The sequence below is a fragment of the Ornithodoros turicata genome, unplaced genomic scaffold (assembly GCF_037126465.1).
Source record: "Ornithodoros turicata isolate Travis unplaced genomic scaffold, ASM3712646v1 Chromosome56, whole genome shotgun sequence".
Taxonomy (NCBI): Eukaryota; Metazoa; Arthropoda; class Arachnida; order Ixodida; family Argasidae; genus Ornithodoros; species Ornithodoros turicata.
Window position 1 is genome coordinate 456,248 of NW_026999384.1, and position 17,615 is coordinate 473,862.

At 47.4% G+C, this 17,615-nt stretch overlaps 1 protein-coding gene across 2 annotated transcripts in view; it reads right to left on the bottom strand.

Annotated features, from left to right (window-relative positions):
• LOC135374415 (uncharacterized) overlaps positions 1-17,615 on the bottom strand; it is a 73,316-nt gene that overhangs the window by 29,793 nt on the left and 25,908 nt on the right. Inside the window, exons 7-14 of one of the 2 annotated variants that reach the window (XM_064607380.1) lie at positions 13,783-13,815; positions 6,487-6,528; positions 4,306-4,347; positions 2,870-2,911; positions 2,345-2,386; positions 1,792-1,833; positions 1,590-1,622; positions 825-869 (exon numbers count right to left, since the gene is read on the bottom strand). In XM_064607380.1, coding sequence (XP_064463450.1) covers positions 825-869; positions 1,590-1,622; positions 1,792-1,833; positions 2,345-2,386; positions 2,870-2,911; positions 4,306-4,347; positions 6,487-6,528; positions 13,783-13,815 — 321 coding nt within the window. The remainder of the gene's footprint in view (positions 1-824; positions 870-1,589; positions 1,623-1,791; positions 1,834-2,344; positions 2,387-2,869; positions 2,912-4,305; positions 4,348-6,486; positions 6,529-13,782; positions 13,816-17,615) is intronic. The other variant, XM_064607381.1, reaches the window with a different exon arrangement.

Here is a 17,615-nt window from a genome sequence, read left to right on the forward strand (position 1 = left end):
TTTGTGGTTCGTTACGCTGTCGATATCAATTTCCAGCACATAATATAACGGTGACGCTTTCGTGGAGAACTGAAAAATCTAGAAAACATTATGTTCTACGGCTGCTTATCTCTAGTGTAAACTTCTGACTTTCAAAAGCGCGTAGACGGGAGACGGTCTACACAATTATAAAGTGTGTAAAGGACGATGACAAGGAAAGACGAAAGACAAAGCAGCTTTTGGCAGCTCAGGTAAGCAACGTGCAAAGAATGCGTACGCCGCTCCTGTGATTTGGATCACCGTTGTGTTGTTCTGTATTACTTAAAAGTACACTCCGGCACTGCAACATAACAATGAGTATTTTATCATGTTTATGATGCAGTGACGGAGTGTACTTTTGGGACGAACATGCCTCTCCTTGGGCTTGGTCTTCTTTTTTTTTTTTTTTTTTTTGAAATGTTGTATTTATCGCTTGAAACGCGATGGCGCACCTGCAACACCGTGCCGACTGTTCCTACAGAGAAGCCGCCTCTCAGCACGAGGGATGACATCAAGAGAAGCTGTCACCCTTTTGCCGTTTGAAACCCACACCCATCCTGTGAGCTCTAGTTGTACGCGTATCGTGCGAAGGACCTGGTGGCAGGGATTTTAACATTCCATCCTTTAGGTGCCGGGAGAGTCGCCGTTCATAGCGTCAGTAAGTTTGGGGTCGGTCTGCTAAACGTACTTACTTCACGCACGTCGGATACGATCAGGTATAGCTGCCTTTGCATTAGCATTTTGTCCGTTCGAGAACAGTTTGCTGAAACTCTTTAATATAGCACAAAGTGGAACGTCCAGCTTACCTCTAGAATTGGAATTCCAGATTGTCCAGACATTGTTAGGAGAGCCTGGTTGAGACAGTCGAGACATTATAAATCAGAGATAGAGGGCAAAGAAAATAGGGCAAAGACCCTGACAGAAAACCATCTCCCACGGACGTCCGAAATAGATCAATGTTCATATCGGAATACCTCCGTGGGACTCCCCTGGGATATTTATGGAGGGACATCCGTAGCCGTATGTCTGCGGAGACATAGCGGAAGTCTTGTTGCGTCTGTTTCACGGACTGTCCGATTCAGCTCCGTGATGGGATGCTGTATGGATCATGTATTGCACTGTTCTTTTTTCTTTTCTTTTTTTTTTGCTTTTTTCAAACACCCAATTGTCCCTCACGGGAAACAAAGAGGAGCAACAGAAAATAAAACGACCGGCGATAGTGGCGGATACTAAAAAAAAAAAGGCGCAAAAAAATGCTGACCTCTAAAAAGTGATAAAGTAACACTCGCAAGGTACACGCTGCATCCCAAACAGCTCCTGCTTATGTCCGTATCTCCTGGTTATGTCTGCAAGGTGGACGTTCGTAGGAAGTTCGAAGCCCGGCCTAGTGGATCTCCGTTTGTATCCGCTGGAGCAATTTCATTATTCTGCGGATATCCCTATCTCCGTGAAAGTATATCCGATGGACATCCGTGGGACAGAATTTTCTGACTGGCGATTCCTCCAAAACTACGGAAAAAAATTTGCTATTCTTTGAATAGCACGCAGAACGCCTCATGTGTGTCCCTTACCGAGGTCACTTCCTCTCCGATTGCAGCCGCTGCCTATATAGGATCAAAACGCGGGCAACAATGGGGTGAGTCATGGAATAAAAGAGAAAACTTCAACGACCTCACCAGCTTATATTATTACTAGAGGCTTTTAAATGGCTAAATAACTAGAAATATTCATTGACTCATCCTTCACAAAACCACTCCGGGGTCGCTTCATTACCTTGCGAACCTGAGACACGTGCCCAGTCCAAAGAGAGATAACCTGCAAATAAAGTCGCAAACCCAGTCATACTCTGCCGTGTGTAATTACCGAAACTGGACATTGCTTATCGCATTGGTATTACAACGGCCGTTCACCGTCAGTGAAACGAAAATTCTCGAGTTCATCATTTTAAGGCTCGCCAGACATTGGTGGAGAAAGAATGAACCATTCCCGTTCACAACCGGAGATCCCCAGATTGGAACATAAGCTCGCCTTTTTCACTTAGTTAATGTCAATGAACGGAACCTACTGCACACTACCGATTATAGTGAAGGTTTGGAGAAAGTATATCTCATTATTCTTTGGCATACATCTGCCCCCTTTCAAAATGTATATCCCAGTTAAATAAAGAAACGGGTCGCGGGAATGTTGGCATTAACACGTTGAAATCAATACTGTAATGCACGCAAATATGTGGCCGTGGAGTAACCGCGATTAGCCGACGACAACGCCGCATGTATATTTTTGAGTCTCCAAGTAGTTGAAAGTGTCTCCAAAAATATATGCGTACCAAGGCGTTTGTCTCCACCTTCACAGCCTCCGCATTGACGAACTGCAAATAGAACGATTCATTCTCTGAATTGCATTACTGCACAGCGTGATCATTGAAATTCAATTACAACCAACGGAATTACGACTGAGCTATGCTGAGAGGATGTAGACTTGCACAACCGATTCTCGCCTCTATAACTTCGATGTCGAGCGGGAACGGTGTGAGTGATTAAGGCTACATACCTTGTACAGTGTATAGAGGTCAACACCTCCCTTATCTCCCTATGAGCGAAAGTTGATGTGTCAAATGCACGCGACAGTGACAGACCGAACAAGGAGAATATCATTTTGCAAAAAAAAAAAAAGAAAAGAAAGAGAGACCTATGAAACCATCATATATCTTCTTGTCCCTCACTCCCGCTTACGTACAGCCAGTGCAGTAAGTAAGTGGGCATTGCTGCAATGTCCTGCAGTTTTTACTGCAGATGCTGTAAGTGAGCCCCGTGAGACACGGGTAGGCTGTTCACACCACCACCTAAGTTACCTTTGTTAGTTCTGCGAGGGCTGCAACGTACTCGAACAAAGCCTGTAAAAGAACCAGTTTTACTTCCGCTTAAATGCCAACAATGAAGATGGAGCATTTCTCTTTCTTTCTGTCCCGTACCAAAAGTTCGACAGTTAACAACACATTGGACTTAACCATATAGAGAAACATCGTCTGCTCTTCTCCTGTATCATATGAACGAATTAAGATTACGTACTTGGTTAATCTATCCAAATCCGTACTGAAGAAAGCATGCCGTTACGCGAGCACGCGCCTGCACTCCATATGACAAGCGCAGGATCGGATGACTGTCAACAAGGCTGTGCTTATGCTAGTTGGTGCAATCTGTTCAGTTTGAAATGCGCTAAGTACGAGAAGGACTGGACATGTCAGAATAACACACGAAAGATGCACGGTGGTGATGTATGTACATTTGCGGCGAAGGACCGAAAGACACTGGCCTTCGTTAATAAGTAGTCGAAGCTTGCGCAGTCTTTCACGTTATTCTCGTCTATCCCATCCTTCTCTTAAGTAGCGCAGTTCAAACGAAAAAAAAAAAGGGCGCGAATGAAAAATGTAGCAAGTGGCTGTCACTTGTCCTCGCACTTTTTCGTGGTACAACAATTCCAATGGCAGCGAAATGATTATCGAAATCGTATCGAACATTGAGGAAAGTTTTATGGACTTTGAGATAAGGTGGATATAGAAAACATAATCATGGAGGGCGAGTGTCGTAGATTGTTCTCCTTCGTTGGAGGGCCAAGCAAAGGAGAGCAAGTGATTCCTAAAACTCCGGCAATTGACGAACAAATTATTTAAATATTCTACCACGGGCGGAAAATTATTATTGGCGCAGGTCGTGCCAGCTGGCATTAAGAACGTTGTAACTTCCCGTTATGTAGGATATGTTTATAAGTCCCAAACGTCGCCACACCAGCATTGGACAGCTGTTTCGGCCTTATTGGGCCTTCATCAGCAATGCGTAGGTGGGCGACGTTTGAGCGAGTGGCGTCGGAAGGTCACGTAATGTAGGATAGAATGCTACCACAATCATTCTGCCGCATCCCGCCATAACCCATAATGCAGAGGCGGCACCGCATTTTCAAACGCATGTGTGAATCAGCCTTTAGAACAGCGTGAAAAAGATGTGTTCCTCTGGCCAATAAAAAAAAAGTTCATTAAGGGTTTAGAGGATGAAATTGAGGATAGAATTACATCTCCCCTGTCATCATTAGTGGGACGTGTTGAAATATTTCGGTTCGTTCTTCCTGTTCTGTGTTGGTGCTATTCGGATCGAGTTGTATCCAGAGACACGCAGCGCCCTCGAACATGTTAGCGAGCAATAGACACATGTATGGGACAAGCTAGATTCTGCGACCTTGAAAACATGAACCAGCATCTAGATGTAAGCTGTTGTAAATCTGAGCAATAATTACCGCTTCGGAGTCATCTTCCGCCGGGTATTTCTCGGGTTCGATCTGTAGAGGTTAATAGTTAAAAGGTAAAGGTAGCATGAAGCAATGAGCCCACAGAAAAGCGTGCAAGCACTCCATTGCAGACGTTAAGTCATATTGCGCTTGGCATCATACCGCCGAATTGGTATTTTAGATCTGAAACCCACGACCTGCTCCGTCGTGGGCATGGAGGAAGGAAAGAGAGGAGGAGCCCTACTGCTCCGAGAAGTGAAGCCGAGATTGGCGGCCACTCCAGTGACATCACCGCTCGCTTTCTGGTTTCGGTTACATACATCTCTATGGGAGCGACGCAACGCATGCACAGGGTGTCCCACCGAAAATCGGCCAGGGGCTAAAGCAAAAACGGAGTGCTCTACAGAAATGAAACCAACTCTACGTGCTTGGCAGTTGTGTGGTCTATCCAAAAATTTGTTTTTCATCGCCCCTTGTCAATTAATTAGCGGTAATTAATTTTCTAACTTTTTAATTATCGGCTTTACCTCTCAGATATCAATGAGGAAGTTGTAGCACATGTCGAAAAAGACACAACTGAAGTAGTTCGAGGTCGCTACGGCTTGTGGTTTCGTTTTCTTTTTTTTAAAAAGGTGGTTTCAGATGCTGGGCAGATCGCTGCCCACAAACCGGCTTCCGCGCGTGACGATTCCAACGCCCTCCGGCGTACATTCACCTTGAGATTAACGCCTGGAGACCACCCTTGGGCCACGTCACACAAGAGGAAGATATTTCACCTGTTTCACGGCACATCTGTCAGAGTGCACTGGAATTGTCGCCCGCGGGCGCCGAATTATGGGGAGCGCTATGGGTTCGCGCACCGGCTTCTGAAACCAATTTTTAGACACGCGGAAAAACGAAACCACAAGCCATAGCAACCTCGAACCACTTTAATCGCGTCTTTTTCGACATGTACTACAACTTCCTCATTGACATCTGGGAGCTAAAACCGACAATTGAAAAGTTGGAAAATTAATTACCTCTAATTAATTGACAAGGGGCGATGAAAAATATATTTTTGGATAGACCACACAACTGCCAAGCACGTGCAGTTGGCTCCATTTGTGTAGAGCACTCCGTTTTTTGTTTAGCCCCTGGCCCTTTTTCGGTGGGACACCCTGTATAGCTTCGGAGTACTTGTAGAGGTGTGGTGGTAGCGCGCCGAAGTGGTCCCCGAAATGGCGCGTGCAAAGCGACCTCATTCAGCTATTCATGTAACGTGACCCTCATCTCCTATCCTCATGTCACTTGCCCCACGCTTCTATATTCTGTCGAAGAGCTGTTGGGCCCTCTCCTTTTCTTGTTTTCCACCATGGCCATGGGTTTGTATTGAATCATTAACGGACGCGACGCGAGATGGCGCCACTTAGAAGGAAGTGGCCATCCACTGCATGTGTTTTTGCTCTGGGTTGATGGTGTTGTTGGTTACAAAGCAGATTAACTGCTTTAATTGTGACATTTAGACTGATACTTTTTCTGAAGGCAAAAGTATTGAGTTCACTAAATTATCAGCGTCCGCTGCTGTGTATGACAGTACTTTACATGCCTGGATGGGTGCACAAGAGGGAGTACGCCTTGTGAGGAGGAAGCGCGATCATTCGTGGGGTATGAGCCTGTTGCTCTGGGCCAGGTGGCGCAGGTGAGCAGCAACGTCAGCGCCCCAAATCATGCAACACTCCCTAGTTTAGCAGTCGACGCGACAGTTTCAAATACACGGTCTCGAGTTGTTCGCACTTTTCAAGAAGCACCACTTTTCTGTGGAATTCCTACAGGTTTTGTAGCTTTCCTTGGCACCATACCGTTTGACACACCATGCAAAATCCGCTGATGAAACGACCTACTGTTGGGATCCGTGGCCGTTTGGGCCCGAAATGGCGCTGTGCAAACTGCGCTGTAACAGCGCTATATACAGCATACTCCGGGTACAGGATACACTCCCCAGACTGAGGATGGTTTCCGACAAGATGTTAGAAAGCGTAGACACTCAGCGCGAGAGAGATCAAAATTCCCTATTTCATTCAAATAACTGCAACAAGCTTATTGGCTGAAAAGCTGGTGTTGTAACGTTATTGGAAGTAATCATTTGTTTGTATTTTCTTGCACTGTTGCACGGGCAGGGCGTCTTCTTGAAAAGAGGACGGAAGGACTTACCACAACATGCTTGAAGAGGGATGTGCCCTCGCATGCGTTAACCTAGGTGAGAAATAAAAGGATGATGTTTCCTGCAGTAGTGGGTCGAGAATCTTTGCCATGTAGAAATACCCCACCGCTAGCTATTTCTATCTCAACCCAGGTATCTGTGTTTGGTGGCAATATCCCTTCGCCGCATCAATGAGCATAGGATTGATGTAGTGTAATACCCCTGTCACACGGGCATTTTCGATCCTGCTCAACCGAACCTGCTTGAACCCAATGCAGATCGGATGGTGCTACACGGCCGCTTCCAAGCAGGATCGAACTTTGATCCTGCTTGACTCAAGGCAGTTCCCATAACAGGATTGAGAATTTCAAGACGGCTCGACGGCCGCCATTTGCATCCTCGACCCCGCGGTGAACTGTCATAACTTAAGACGGACATGCGCGCGAAGCTACAAATGATGCTTACATCGGTATACGATAAATTACCACTAATATCGCTGTTATATAGGAAACGCGAAATTAATTAGTTCCGTTTATTCATTTGCACAGGTCAACCATTCAATGCGCATTGAACGTGGCCGTGTAGCAGCGTCAAAACTCGAGCGTGCTCGGGAAGTTCGATGCAGATCGGATTCGAGAAGGATCGAAATGCCCGTGTGACAGGGGTATTACAAACGGTTAGGGAAGGGTTATAGCTACACTGTAAATCTGACGCCCGTTGCGTACCTCTTGTGTACCTCTCGGAAGCAGTGGGACCCGTAGGATGAGGTACACAACTGGTATGTTGAGAGAGGGTGACAGCGAGAGGGGGATAGGAAAAAAGCGGTCGCAAAACTCGCGCACTGCTCGAAAATTGTGCAGTTTCTATATTTCTACTAGAGACACAGAAAAGCGCTGGAGTTTCGGTTCCATAGCGGAATCGGCTCCTCGGGGTTGGGCTCTATAACATTGCAATTTCGTGGTCAATCTATTTTGACCACTAACTATGAAGATTAATTATGAAAGTTAATTAACGGCTACAGTATTTACTGATACACATGAGTAGATATATTCAACGACTCTTCGAAAAGAAAGTAAATCGCGAATTTATGAAAATTCTGGAAAATTACGTGACACACCCTGTATATCCCCAACTACATTTTGGACTGTACTTTGAAAAGGTGGTTTGTTGTTTGATTAATACTTCAATACCCTATATCATTCAAAGTTCCGTCCGTTTCTTGCGCATGCGACAGGAAACTCGGTGCCTCTCATCGCTGCGGAGCGGTCATCGCAATCGATATTACCCGAAGGTTGTTGGAATGTATGCTTCAACAGGCGTGCATCGGATCAGTGCTCGCCTGCACTCTAAGAAAAAAAGGAGTAAAACGGGGAGTAATTGCAGCATCTACTCCCCTAGTCTGCAATTACTCCCCATTTTACTCCCCTAACCCAACATTTAGTCCCGACATTTACTCCCGAGGACTGCAAATTGTCACTAAACTTCACGAATGGTCTCCTGAATGCAACAGTCACCGTAAATATGTGCCCTTGGTCAATTTGAAGGGCATAAGGCTGTATAACTCAGACAACGTAGCAAGTTTCCAGCACACAGAGTAAGAAACAGTTAGCGCATCTTTCTTCGCAAATTGTGCCCTAGTATGGCGCAAGATTTTATATCACTCGATATATCACGGTTGATGGTTTGCTTCAAAGTATTTTCATGCATGCGCACCAATTGTGGGACTCTTGGGACTCTTACGACAACGCGTGAAATGCGGTCTTCACTCTGTGACATTCATTTACTCCCATGCATTTACTCCCGAAATGGACTATTTTTTGTGGCAATGCAATTACTCCCCAAAAGGAGTAAAAGTACTCCTTTTTTTCTTAGAGTGTGGTGGTCGACCATGAAAGAGCAAACGAGGATGCGATTTGGCGTCGTAAGAGGTAAGCTGATTGTGTGTTTGTTGGCCGTCTCTGAGCTTTCCCGAGGTGCTGATCAGGCTTCAGTCATATTCAAGCCAGGACTGTTGTGCTGTATATCCTATCGAGCAGCAGCTCCAGATCGCGCTCTGTCAGAGTAACGGCATCTCATTCGAGACGATGGCTGGGCTTTACCGGTGAAGTTACGGCTGTTCCGTTTATGGCCTTAAGTTTGCCGCCTGTCTAGGGTATTAGTTCGTGTTGCCTCTGCAAATTTCAGTCTCGACTTTGCAGGCATCGCTGTGTGAAGCGCAAAGCTGGTTAAACCAACATTTTGTTGCTGTGATGATTTTACTCAGCTGTACGGTTGGAACTTGTGCTTGAACACTTCATTTCAGACACCTTTCGGGCCAGTGCCTCAGAAACTTCGCTTTCTTTATGCCATTTGACGAATTGACATCCAATTGACCTTTTTCACACGACAACCAAGGGAATAAGCTTTCGTGGAAACATTGTGCTACAGGATTATGGCAGGCTCCACCGTTCCGTCTCCAAATCGTTGGCTCCCTGCTTTGGAAGAATAGTTTCTTGCTTTCACGTGCTCGACTTCATAAAACAAAGTCATCCATTTATTAAATTTATTCCTTTCGAACTTTTTTTAATAAAAAGTCTAAGTCCTAGGCGGGTAGCGACACTCTTTCCCTCAAGCATTGTTGGGTAGGATGCCAGGAGAAGAGAAAGGCAACCAGTACTGTTCGATAGAGAACTACGGTTTTTAATGAACGAGCCAGCGCGGTCCGCTCAAAGCGCGCGGCGGCAGGCCAAACAGACAAAAGGAGGAAGAAAACCAAAACTAACTGTCCAACAAACTTCTGTCGGACACGTTGTCCGAATATACTTGACACCCCCCCTCAACGTGTCGTCAAAGTGACCGTGATGTCACGAAGGCCTAGAGACCCTCGGTGCTGTCGGGTTTTCTTGCCGTCCAGCGCCTTTGTCAGTATGTCAGCGTGGTTGTCCGACGTCTTGACATACTCGAGCCTTAGTTTGCCCTCTTCCATCTTTTCTCGCAGAAAAAAGTGTCGGAGCTCGATGTGTTTGCTGCGCTCCGATGTCACTTGGTTCGTCCCCAGTGCGATCGCGCCCTGGTTGTCGACATGCATTGTGTGTGGTGCGTCGATGAACTCGCTCGCTCCCAACTCTTGCATGAAATGTTGCATCCACAAGACCTCCTTCGTTGCATGGCACATGGCAAGATATTCTGCCTCCACGGTCGACAAAGCGGTTGACCTCTGTTTCTTGCTACTCCAAGAGATAGCTGCGCCAGCTAAGGTGAAAACGTAGCCACTGAACGACCGCCTGTCCACCTTATCGCTCGCCCAGTCAGCGTCGCAAAAGGTCTTCACTTTCCTCCCTAGCTTCTCGAACGTCAACGCATGATGCTTAGTTTGCTTGACATAGCGTAAAATATGTTTGATGCCGCTCCAGTGCTGCTCCGTAGGGTTCTGGTTGAATTGGCTCATGTAAGCCGCTGCGAATGCCAAGTCTGGCCTTGTGCCGCTGGCGAGATAAAGTAGGCCTCCGACTGCTTGGCGATAGTTGTGAGAGAGCACATTCGAGGCTTGATGTCCCTCGGAGGCTGGTAGGAACTTCGTTCCAGGATCAAGTGGCGAAGAGGCTCCTCTCGCATCGTTCATGCCGAACAGGTCCACAATTCCTTCGGCATACATCGTCTGGTCCAGGGTGAGCTTTCCGTCCTTCTGGCGTTGAATCCTTAACGATAAGATGTGGCTTGCCTCCCCAAGGTCCTTCACTTCGAAAACGTGTCCCATGTTTTTCTTGAAACTCTCAGCCTTCTTTTCAGTCTGAGCCAGGATCAGGATGTCGTCTACGTACACTCCAACTATGATACCTTCTGCAAGGTTGAAATACACACAAGGATCCGCCTTAGACCTTGTTAGTCCCTCGCTTTTCAGAAAATCGTCCAGCCGTATATTCCATTGCCTTCCGGACTGACGAAGCCCGTACAGACTTTTCTTCAAGAGGCAAACGTCCTCCTTGCTCTTTTCGTGGAATGGAATCGGTTGTTCCACGTATATAGTCTCGTCCAGGGTTCCGTTCAAATAGGCTGCGGTTATGTCAGCTTGGTGGATAATCCATCCTCTCTCGACTGCGATCGCGAGTAGTATGCGAATGGATTTCAGCTTAATCACAGGGGAGTAGGTCTCATTGTAGTCCACTCCTTGAACTTGAGAATAACCGCAAGCGACCAAGCGGGCTTTATACCTTTCCAGCTGACCAACCTCGTTATACTTCTTCCGGAATACCCATTTGCATTTCACGACTTGACGGCCTTTGGGACTTGGGACAATTTCCCACGTGCCGTTTCTCCTCAGATTTCCCAACTCTTCCTCTATGGCGTTCCGCCAGTCTTCTGCGTCAGGCATGAGCAATGCCTCCTCCACAGTTGCGGGGTCCGGGACGGCACCACTTCCTTTGGCTATACAGCAGTAATTCGGCCGGGGCTTGGCTGCCAGCCGCTCGGACCGTCTTAGCGCCCCTAGTGGTGGTGACGCTTCCAACATTTGCTCAGCTGCCGGCGGTGACGACGCAGCCGGTGCAGCTTCTGGCGGTGACGCCTCCAGACTTTGTCCCCCTTCTTCGATGACCGGCCTTAAGACAACTTCTTCCAACGCTGGTGACTCCATGGACGTCTCACAGTCCTCGGCGTTACTGCTTACGATCACTACGTCACTGTCACCACTGACGGGCTGCGTCCCCGCTTCCACTTTACACGGGAACGTGCTCTCATCAAAAATGACGTCTCGTCCCAAAAAGAATTCATCGTTTCTCCAATCCCACAGTTTGTAGCCCTTAACTCCTTCGGGGTAACCCACGAGCACGCACTCCACTGCCTTTGGGTCCAGCTTCGTTCTCCTACTGCGTGGTTTGCTTTGTACGGCCCAAGCTCTGCAGCCGTATACTCTGAGATGGTCGATGCTGGCTTTGCTTCCGAACCATAGAGTCTCTGGCACGAGAGAGCCGATTGCTTTTGATGGGCACTTGTTACGAACGTAGGCAGCTGTGACGATCGCGTCCGCCCAGAGTGCTTTGGGGAGTCCCGACTCGATCAGAAAACATCGCGTCATGTCGAGTAGTGTTTGGTTCATCCGTTCCACTACTCCGTTTTGTTGTGGCGTCCCAGGTACCGTTAGCTGTCGTCGAATCCCGTACTGGACCAAGTACTGCCGGAACTCCTTTCCTGTGTACTCTCCTCCATTGTCACTTCTAAGGATCTGAATGGTTGCGTTGTGGAGATTTTCAACCATTCGCCTGTATTCATCAAACTTCTTAAGCACCTCCCCCTTTGTTTTCATCGGATACACAACGGTATACCTCGAGTAGTCGTCGATGAATGTGACGAAATAGTGTGATCCTCCTTTCGATGGGGGTGTGATGCTCCCGACATCTGAATGGACCAGCTCCAACGGTCCTGTGGCTCGCGTCGAGGCATCAGCAACTGGAAAGCTCTTCCTCTTGAGCTTGCCTTGCATGCACGTTGAGCACCTCTCCTCCTCAATGTCAGTTCCCTCCGGACGTAGCTGATGCACAGCGCTCTGGTGGAGGTGTCCTAGACGCCGATGCCATAGACCACTTGTCGCACGCGTTTCTTTGGACAGTCTCGTTGAAGGAAGGAAGTCTTCGTCCACAATATATAGCCTCCCCGTACGCCTGGTCAACAGGACCAATTCGTTGTCTTTTCCTCTCACTTCCGCTTTTCCATCATCGAAAGTGACTTTAAATCCTAACTCTTCAATTCTTCCGACGGATAGAAGGTTACCATCCAACTCAGGCACATATAGCACATCTTTGAGCTTGATTAAAGTTCCGCCGTGCTCTTCCGAAAGTTGGAAGTTGATATCTCCTCTTCCGAGAACTTGCATGATCTCCTTATTTGCCGCTTCTACGGCTGACGTGCAAGGCGAAAACCTATCAAACTTCGCTCTCTCCGACGTCATGTGGTCCGTAGCACCGCTATCTAAGTGCCAAACAGAACTTCTCTTTGCCCTCGTGCGTGTCGCAGAGAGTGCCACGTGAGTCAACTTCGCGTAGCCTGTTCCGTCCTGCGGACGTAGCCGGCTTCCATTTTCAGCATCATCTGCGTCACAATCTTTGGCCACGTGTCCAAACTTCCCACATGCGTAGCACCTTACGCGTCTTCTCGGCGGGTCCCATTTCGCTCCTGGCTTTCCGCTATGTCTCTTGTCCCACGCCTTCTCCTCCGAAGTTTTGCCACGCTTGGTAAACTTTTCCTTAGTTACTAGGGCTTTTGCTTCACCGTCGGTGTCTGCCGTATTCTCTGCATCTCGCCTCTGCTTTCGCTTCTCCTCGATCAAGAGCCTTGCTTTGACTGCCTTTGTTGTGAGCGTTGCCTCGTCTTGCTCGAGCTTCAGAATAAGCGGTTCATACTCCTCCGGCAACCCCATCAACATCACCAAGGCGACTTCCCTGTCAGTGAATTCGTAACCCCCGTTGGATAATTTCCGATGCAGATCCATCAATCTGCTCAAGTAGTCCTTCATAGGTTCTTCTCGGTCCTTCTTCACATTGACGAAGTCTCGGAGAAGCTGAAGGATATGTAGCAGACCATATTTCGTATGGATCTCGCGTAGGATGTTCCACGCATCCCTTGCAGTGGTACAGGTACCGATGTCGTCAAGGTAATTGTCCTCGACCACCAGGAAGAGAAACGTGAGGGCTTTATCGTTAACCTTCTTCTCTTCATTAGTCAAGGGTGCTTGTTGGTATCCGGGTTCAACTGCCTCCCAACAGTCCTTCTGTACCATTGCAGCTTTTGCTCGGATCGACCAGGCATGATAGTTTTCTGACGTCAGCTTCGGAATTCGGAGTTCGTCTTTCAAAGCCATGTCGCTGTAGCTTAGCTCCTCATCTGCGATGTGCGCTTGTCCAGTGGTATACGTCGTCGTCTCACTTCGTCGCACTGATAGATGTGTTCTAGACGTCAACTTCAATGTGCCGGGTCAACGCAAAGCTCCTATTGCCGTCGGACGTGTCCTCAGCACCCACGTAGAGGTACACCTGGTCAGTGGAAGGCTTCGTCGTCTCACTGTCCAGCGTGTACTGGGCCCATAACCTGTTGGGTAGGATGCCAGGAGAAGAGAAAGGCAACCAGTACTGTTCGATAGAGAACTACGGTTTTTAATGAACGAGCCAGCGCGGTCCGCTCAAAGCGCGCGGCGGCAGGCCAAACAGACAAAAGGAGGAAGAAAACCAAAACTAACTGTCCAACAAACTTCTGTCGGACACGTTGTCCGAATATACTTGACAAGCATCGGATGGTAACACCAAAAACGTAACACCAATACGGTATCTTTCACGTACCTTGGGTTCGTTGATGACATCCTGCAGGGTCACCTGTGTGTGGCGGGAACGCAAGCTGCATCTAAGCCATCTACTTATTTATTAATGCACGATGTAGAACAAAAAACTTGAAGGCCAGCAGGATCACAAATTCCACTGATCAATCGCAAGCGAGTACCTGAGTCCGCTACGGAGCAACAAAATCGGGCACACATGGACCAGGGAATGCACCAGAAAAGCAATGACGCTTCAACCAAGATCATGCATTTTTAAATCAGAACTTCACCGCATAGCGCGATCTTTGCCAACCACCATCCCCAGTGACAGTGCCCCCTGATTGGAAGGCGTACGCCTTTTTGTGACACTTTTGCCGTTATCCTAATTGTCAAAGGGTGGTGGTGGATGTGACGGAACGACCTGTTGTAGCCGGCCACGCTCACTCAGTCAAAGTCACGGAAGGGGGCGTGCGTCTTGGGCCAACTTCTCAGGGAATGTCTGAGGAAAACTGCGCATTCCCCGTGCTTTCCACAAATCAGGAGTGATTGTTGTATATTTTCGCGCAATGTTTCGCCTTCACCGCGCTATGTGGTGAAGTTCCCTTTTAAGAGTGTTCCTGCACCCGGCACCGTATTTGTGGGCCCTATTCCATTCAGAACGTACCGGAGAAAGGCGTTGCTGGTTGGTCCGGTTAGAGGAGATGAACTTATCGGAGGGGACAGCGCGGTAAGCGGGCAAGCGCGGCGCAGGCAGGTGCACCACTCAGTATTGACACGACACCAAACAACCCGACGGGAGCGGTCGTTTATCGTTTAGATATTCGTAACTCCACAAGGAAAGCTAGAAGGACAACGAGTATTCCACGCCAAGCGACTTCCAGTATAGAACCAGCAGTCGTAGGAATCGCTGCCTACACTCTTAGAAATGAACTTCACCACATAGCACGCTCCTAGCCAACCATCACCCCGAATGACAACGTTCTTGCCTTAGGTTTGTTGAAAACGGGAGGAGGGGCCTATTTTGTGCCATTATGCACGGCACAGAATAGGCTCGGCCTTCAGTTTTAAACAAACCTAAGTCGAGAACGTTGTCATTCGGGGTGATGGTTGGCTAGGAGCGTGCTATGTGGTGAAGTTCATTTTTAAGAGTGTAGTTGCTGTATGGAGCTTCAGTTCACATGCATTGTTTTTTACTAGCGCTGTCAGATACTTTAAGAGCATGATGGCCAATCTCTGTTCCCTACGATTGGCGATCATGTCCTTTGACTGTCAGTATACAACGGCCATGTAACGAAGCGACAAACCCATTTTCAGGACTATGTCGCACTTATTTTTTATTGCTGATATCTGAAACACTGCTATACAAGGAAGCACATTGTGCTCAGCAAGGAACCAAAGGGGTCGGGCAAGTAAGCGTGTAAGTTCTGCACTGTTAAAACCAGGGAAGGGTAACGGTACTGGTAACGGAAACAGAAACGGTATATTACCGAAATTGGAGGTGGTAACGATAACGGAAACGGAAACGCATACCACGGTCCTCCATTACCGGAAACAGAAACGCAAACGAATTTATCGTCCCGTATTGAATTCGGGTAATGACTATTCATGTTGTGCGATGACATTTGAGTGACGTTTCATTTTTTTGTTTTTGTTTTGATGGCTTCATTCCCTGTAATGCTCTAAATACTACACAAAAGCATAGAAGGAAAGCGCAATATTGAATCTCCAGGGTGCATCCGTCGCTTACATCGTCCCAGTCTTCATAATTTCATAACATCAACACATGACTATATTCCACCATAGCACCAGGATGACAGCCTACTATTTAGTTACTTATTTTGTACTTCGTTCTTTTTTTAATTTCACCGTGACAAAGACAGTATTATTTACTACTGAGAGCGTCTGCTTATGAATGCGACATTGAATGAAGGTTACGCCAATCTTGAGTTGCTGGACTCCGAGTGACTGAAGACTGAAGACATGTTCCTACATTTTTTTTTTAATCTTGCGAAATGTGCGCATCCCAACGACATAAAATTACTTGTGTAGTGTGTACGCGTGACACCGAAGGCACTTGTGCAAAACATGGTGCTGACAGAGCCGGAAGGGCTGTCCGCTCGCAGCTCTGTAACAACCGTTCCATTACCGGAAACAGTAACGGAAACGTAACGGAAACGAAATTGAAGGACCGGTATCAGAAACAGATAACGGAAACGAAAATATAGCAATAACGAAAATAGAAACGTTAACCAAAATACGTCCGTTATCCTTCCCTGGTTAAACAGAACTTCAGCACATAGCACGCTCATAGCCAACCATCATTCCGAATGATATCATTCTGTGCATTGATCTGTTGAAAATTGGTGGAGGCGCCTATCTGAGAACATTATGATTGTCCCAGATAGACGCCCCCCCCCCCTATTTTGAACAAATCAGGACACAGAATGATATGATTCGGAATGATGGTTGGCTAGGAGCATGCTATGTGGTGGTGAAGTTCTGTTCTGTCATCCTGCTTCTACATCACTTTGAAGCCCTCAACTCCCCTTTCTCCCACCTTCTTTTCCTTTTTTTTGGCTATAGTCGTGACGATGCCCACTTGAGTGCGGCCAACAACGGCAAGCTACCTCGACCCCCCCCCCCCCCCCCCTCTGTTTTAACAGTGTAGCTCTGCTAACCAGAGATGCTTGCACTAGATAGCGCGTTCCCAATCAAACGCAAGACGTTCGTGCCTTACGACTTGTATGTCGATACCTGACGACGATGTCAAACCTAACGATTGTCTTGTCCCGTGTTATATGTCTGTCTGTTCGTCCCCTAGCTTGTCTGCAGCACAAACACTGGGATATGCTGCATGAGTCAAGCTTTCACCAGCTCGCTTGCTTAAGACTTCTATGCCCAGCACACTATGGTTCTCAGGTGACAGTAATCATTACATTATGCGGAAGTGACTACAGCGGAAGTGACTACAGTAACTCACAAAGCATGCAAGACAATGGACCTTTTCTGATTAAGCATAGGCGCTTGTTCATCCACCTGCAGTCAGCTGACATGTCATTTTGGGGTAGGTAATTGGTGTCAAGGTTGCGCGGACGTTCGTGGTCGACACTTGACGTCACTTTGTACTCGTAATCAGTACAATACGCTTTCACTCTTTCCGCATTCTTTTTTCAATTTTCTCAGGCTACTTTCGCACGTAACGTGCCAGCCTGAAAAGCGCCCCGCGCTAATTTTGAGTTGAAATACGAAGTTTATTTGCATTCTGGCGCCAGGGGCGACACGTACATGAAAATGGTCCGTTTAGGTTCTGAAGGACACGCTGTTTTAACGCACTGCACGTCCGCCGTACTCCCCGGATCTTACCCGACCGAGAGCAAGGTTTTCTTTTCGAAGCTTAAAGAAGCTTCAAGAACGACGTGCACTAAACAGGTTAATATGCCGAACTGTAATATAGAATTATGACACTTCCTTGTCGGACCGAGAAGATTTCAGCATCCCCTGGTATGATATGTGACGATCCAATACAGGACAGCCGGTCTGCTGAGAACACTATGGTTTTTAATTGTGTTCTGCTCTATATAGAAAGACAGATATTCATGGCATATTCCAGCAGGAAGCATACCGGATAAGGTATGAACATTTTTCTTGTCTTCCTAAATATACCAGGTTGCTCATCGGCACGCTTTCTGCACAGCAGTGCGAAAATTAACGTGCCCATTGTTAAATGTACTACGATATACAGATGCTCTACCGTCTGGAAAGTTTCGACGCACTTTTTTATCGTTGATATTTACATGTGCGACACTGTTGGCGTCAAATACCCTCCACTCTCCCACCCCCCACCCCCTGTGCAAGAAG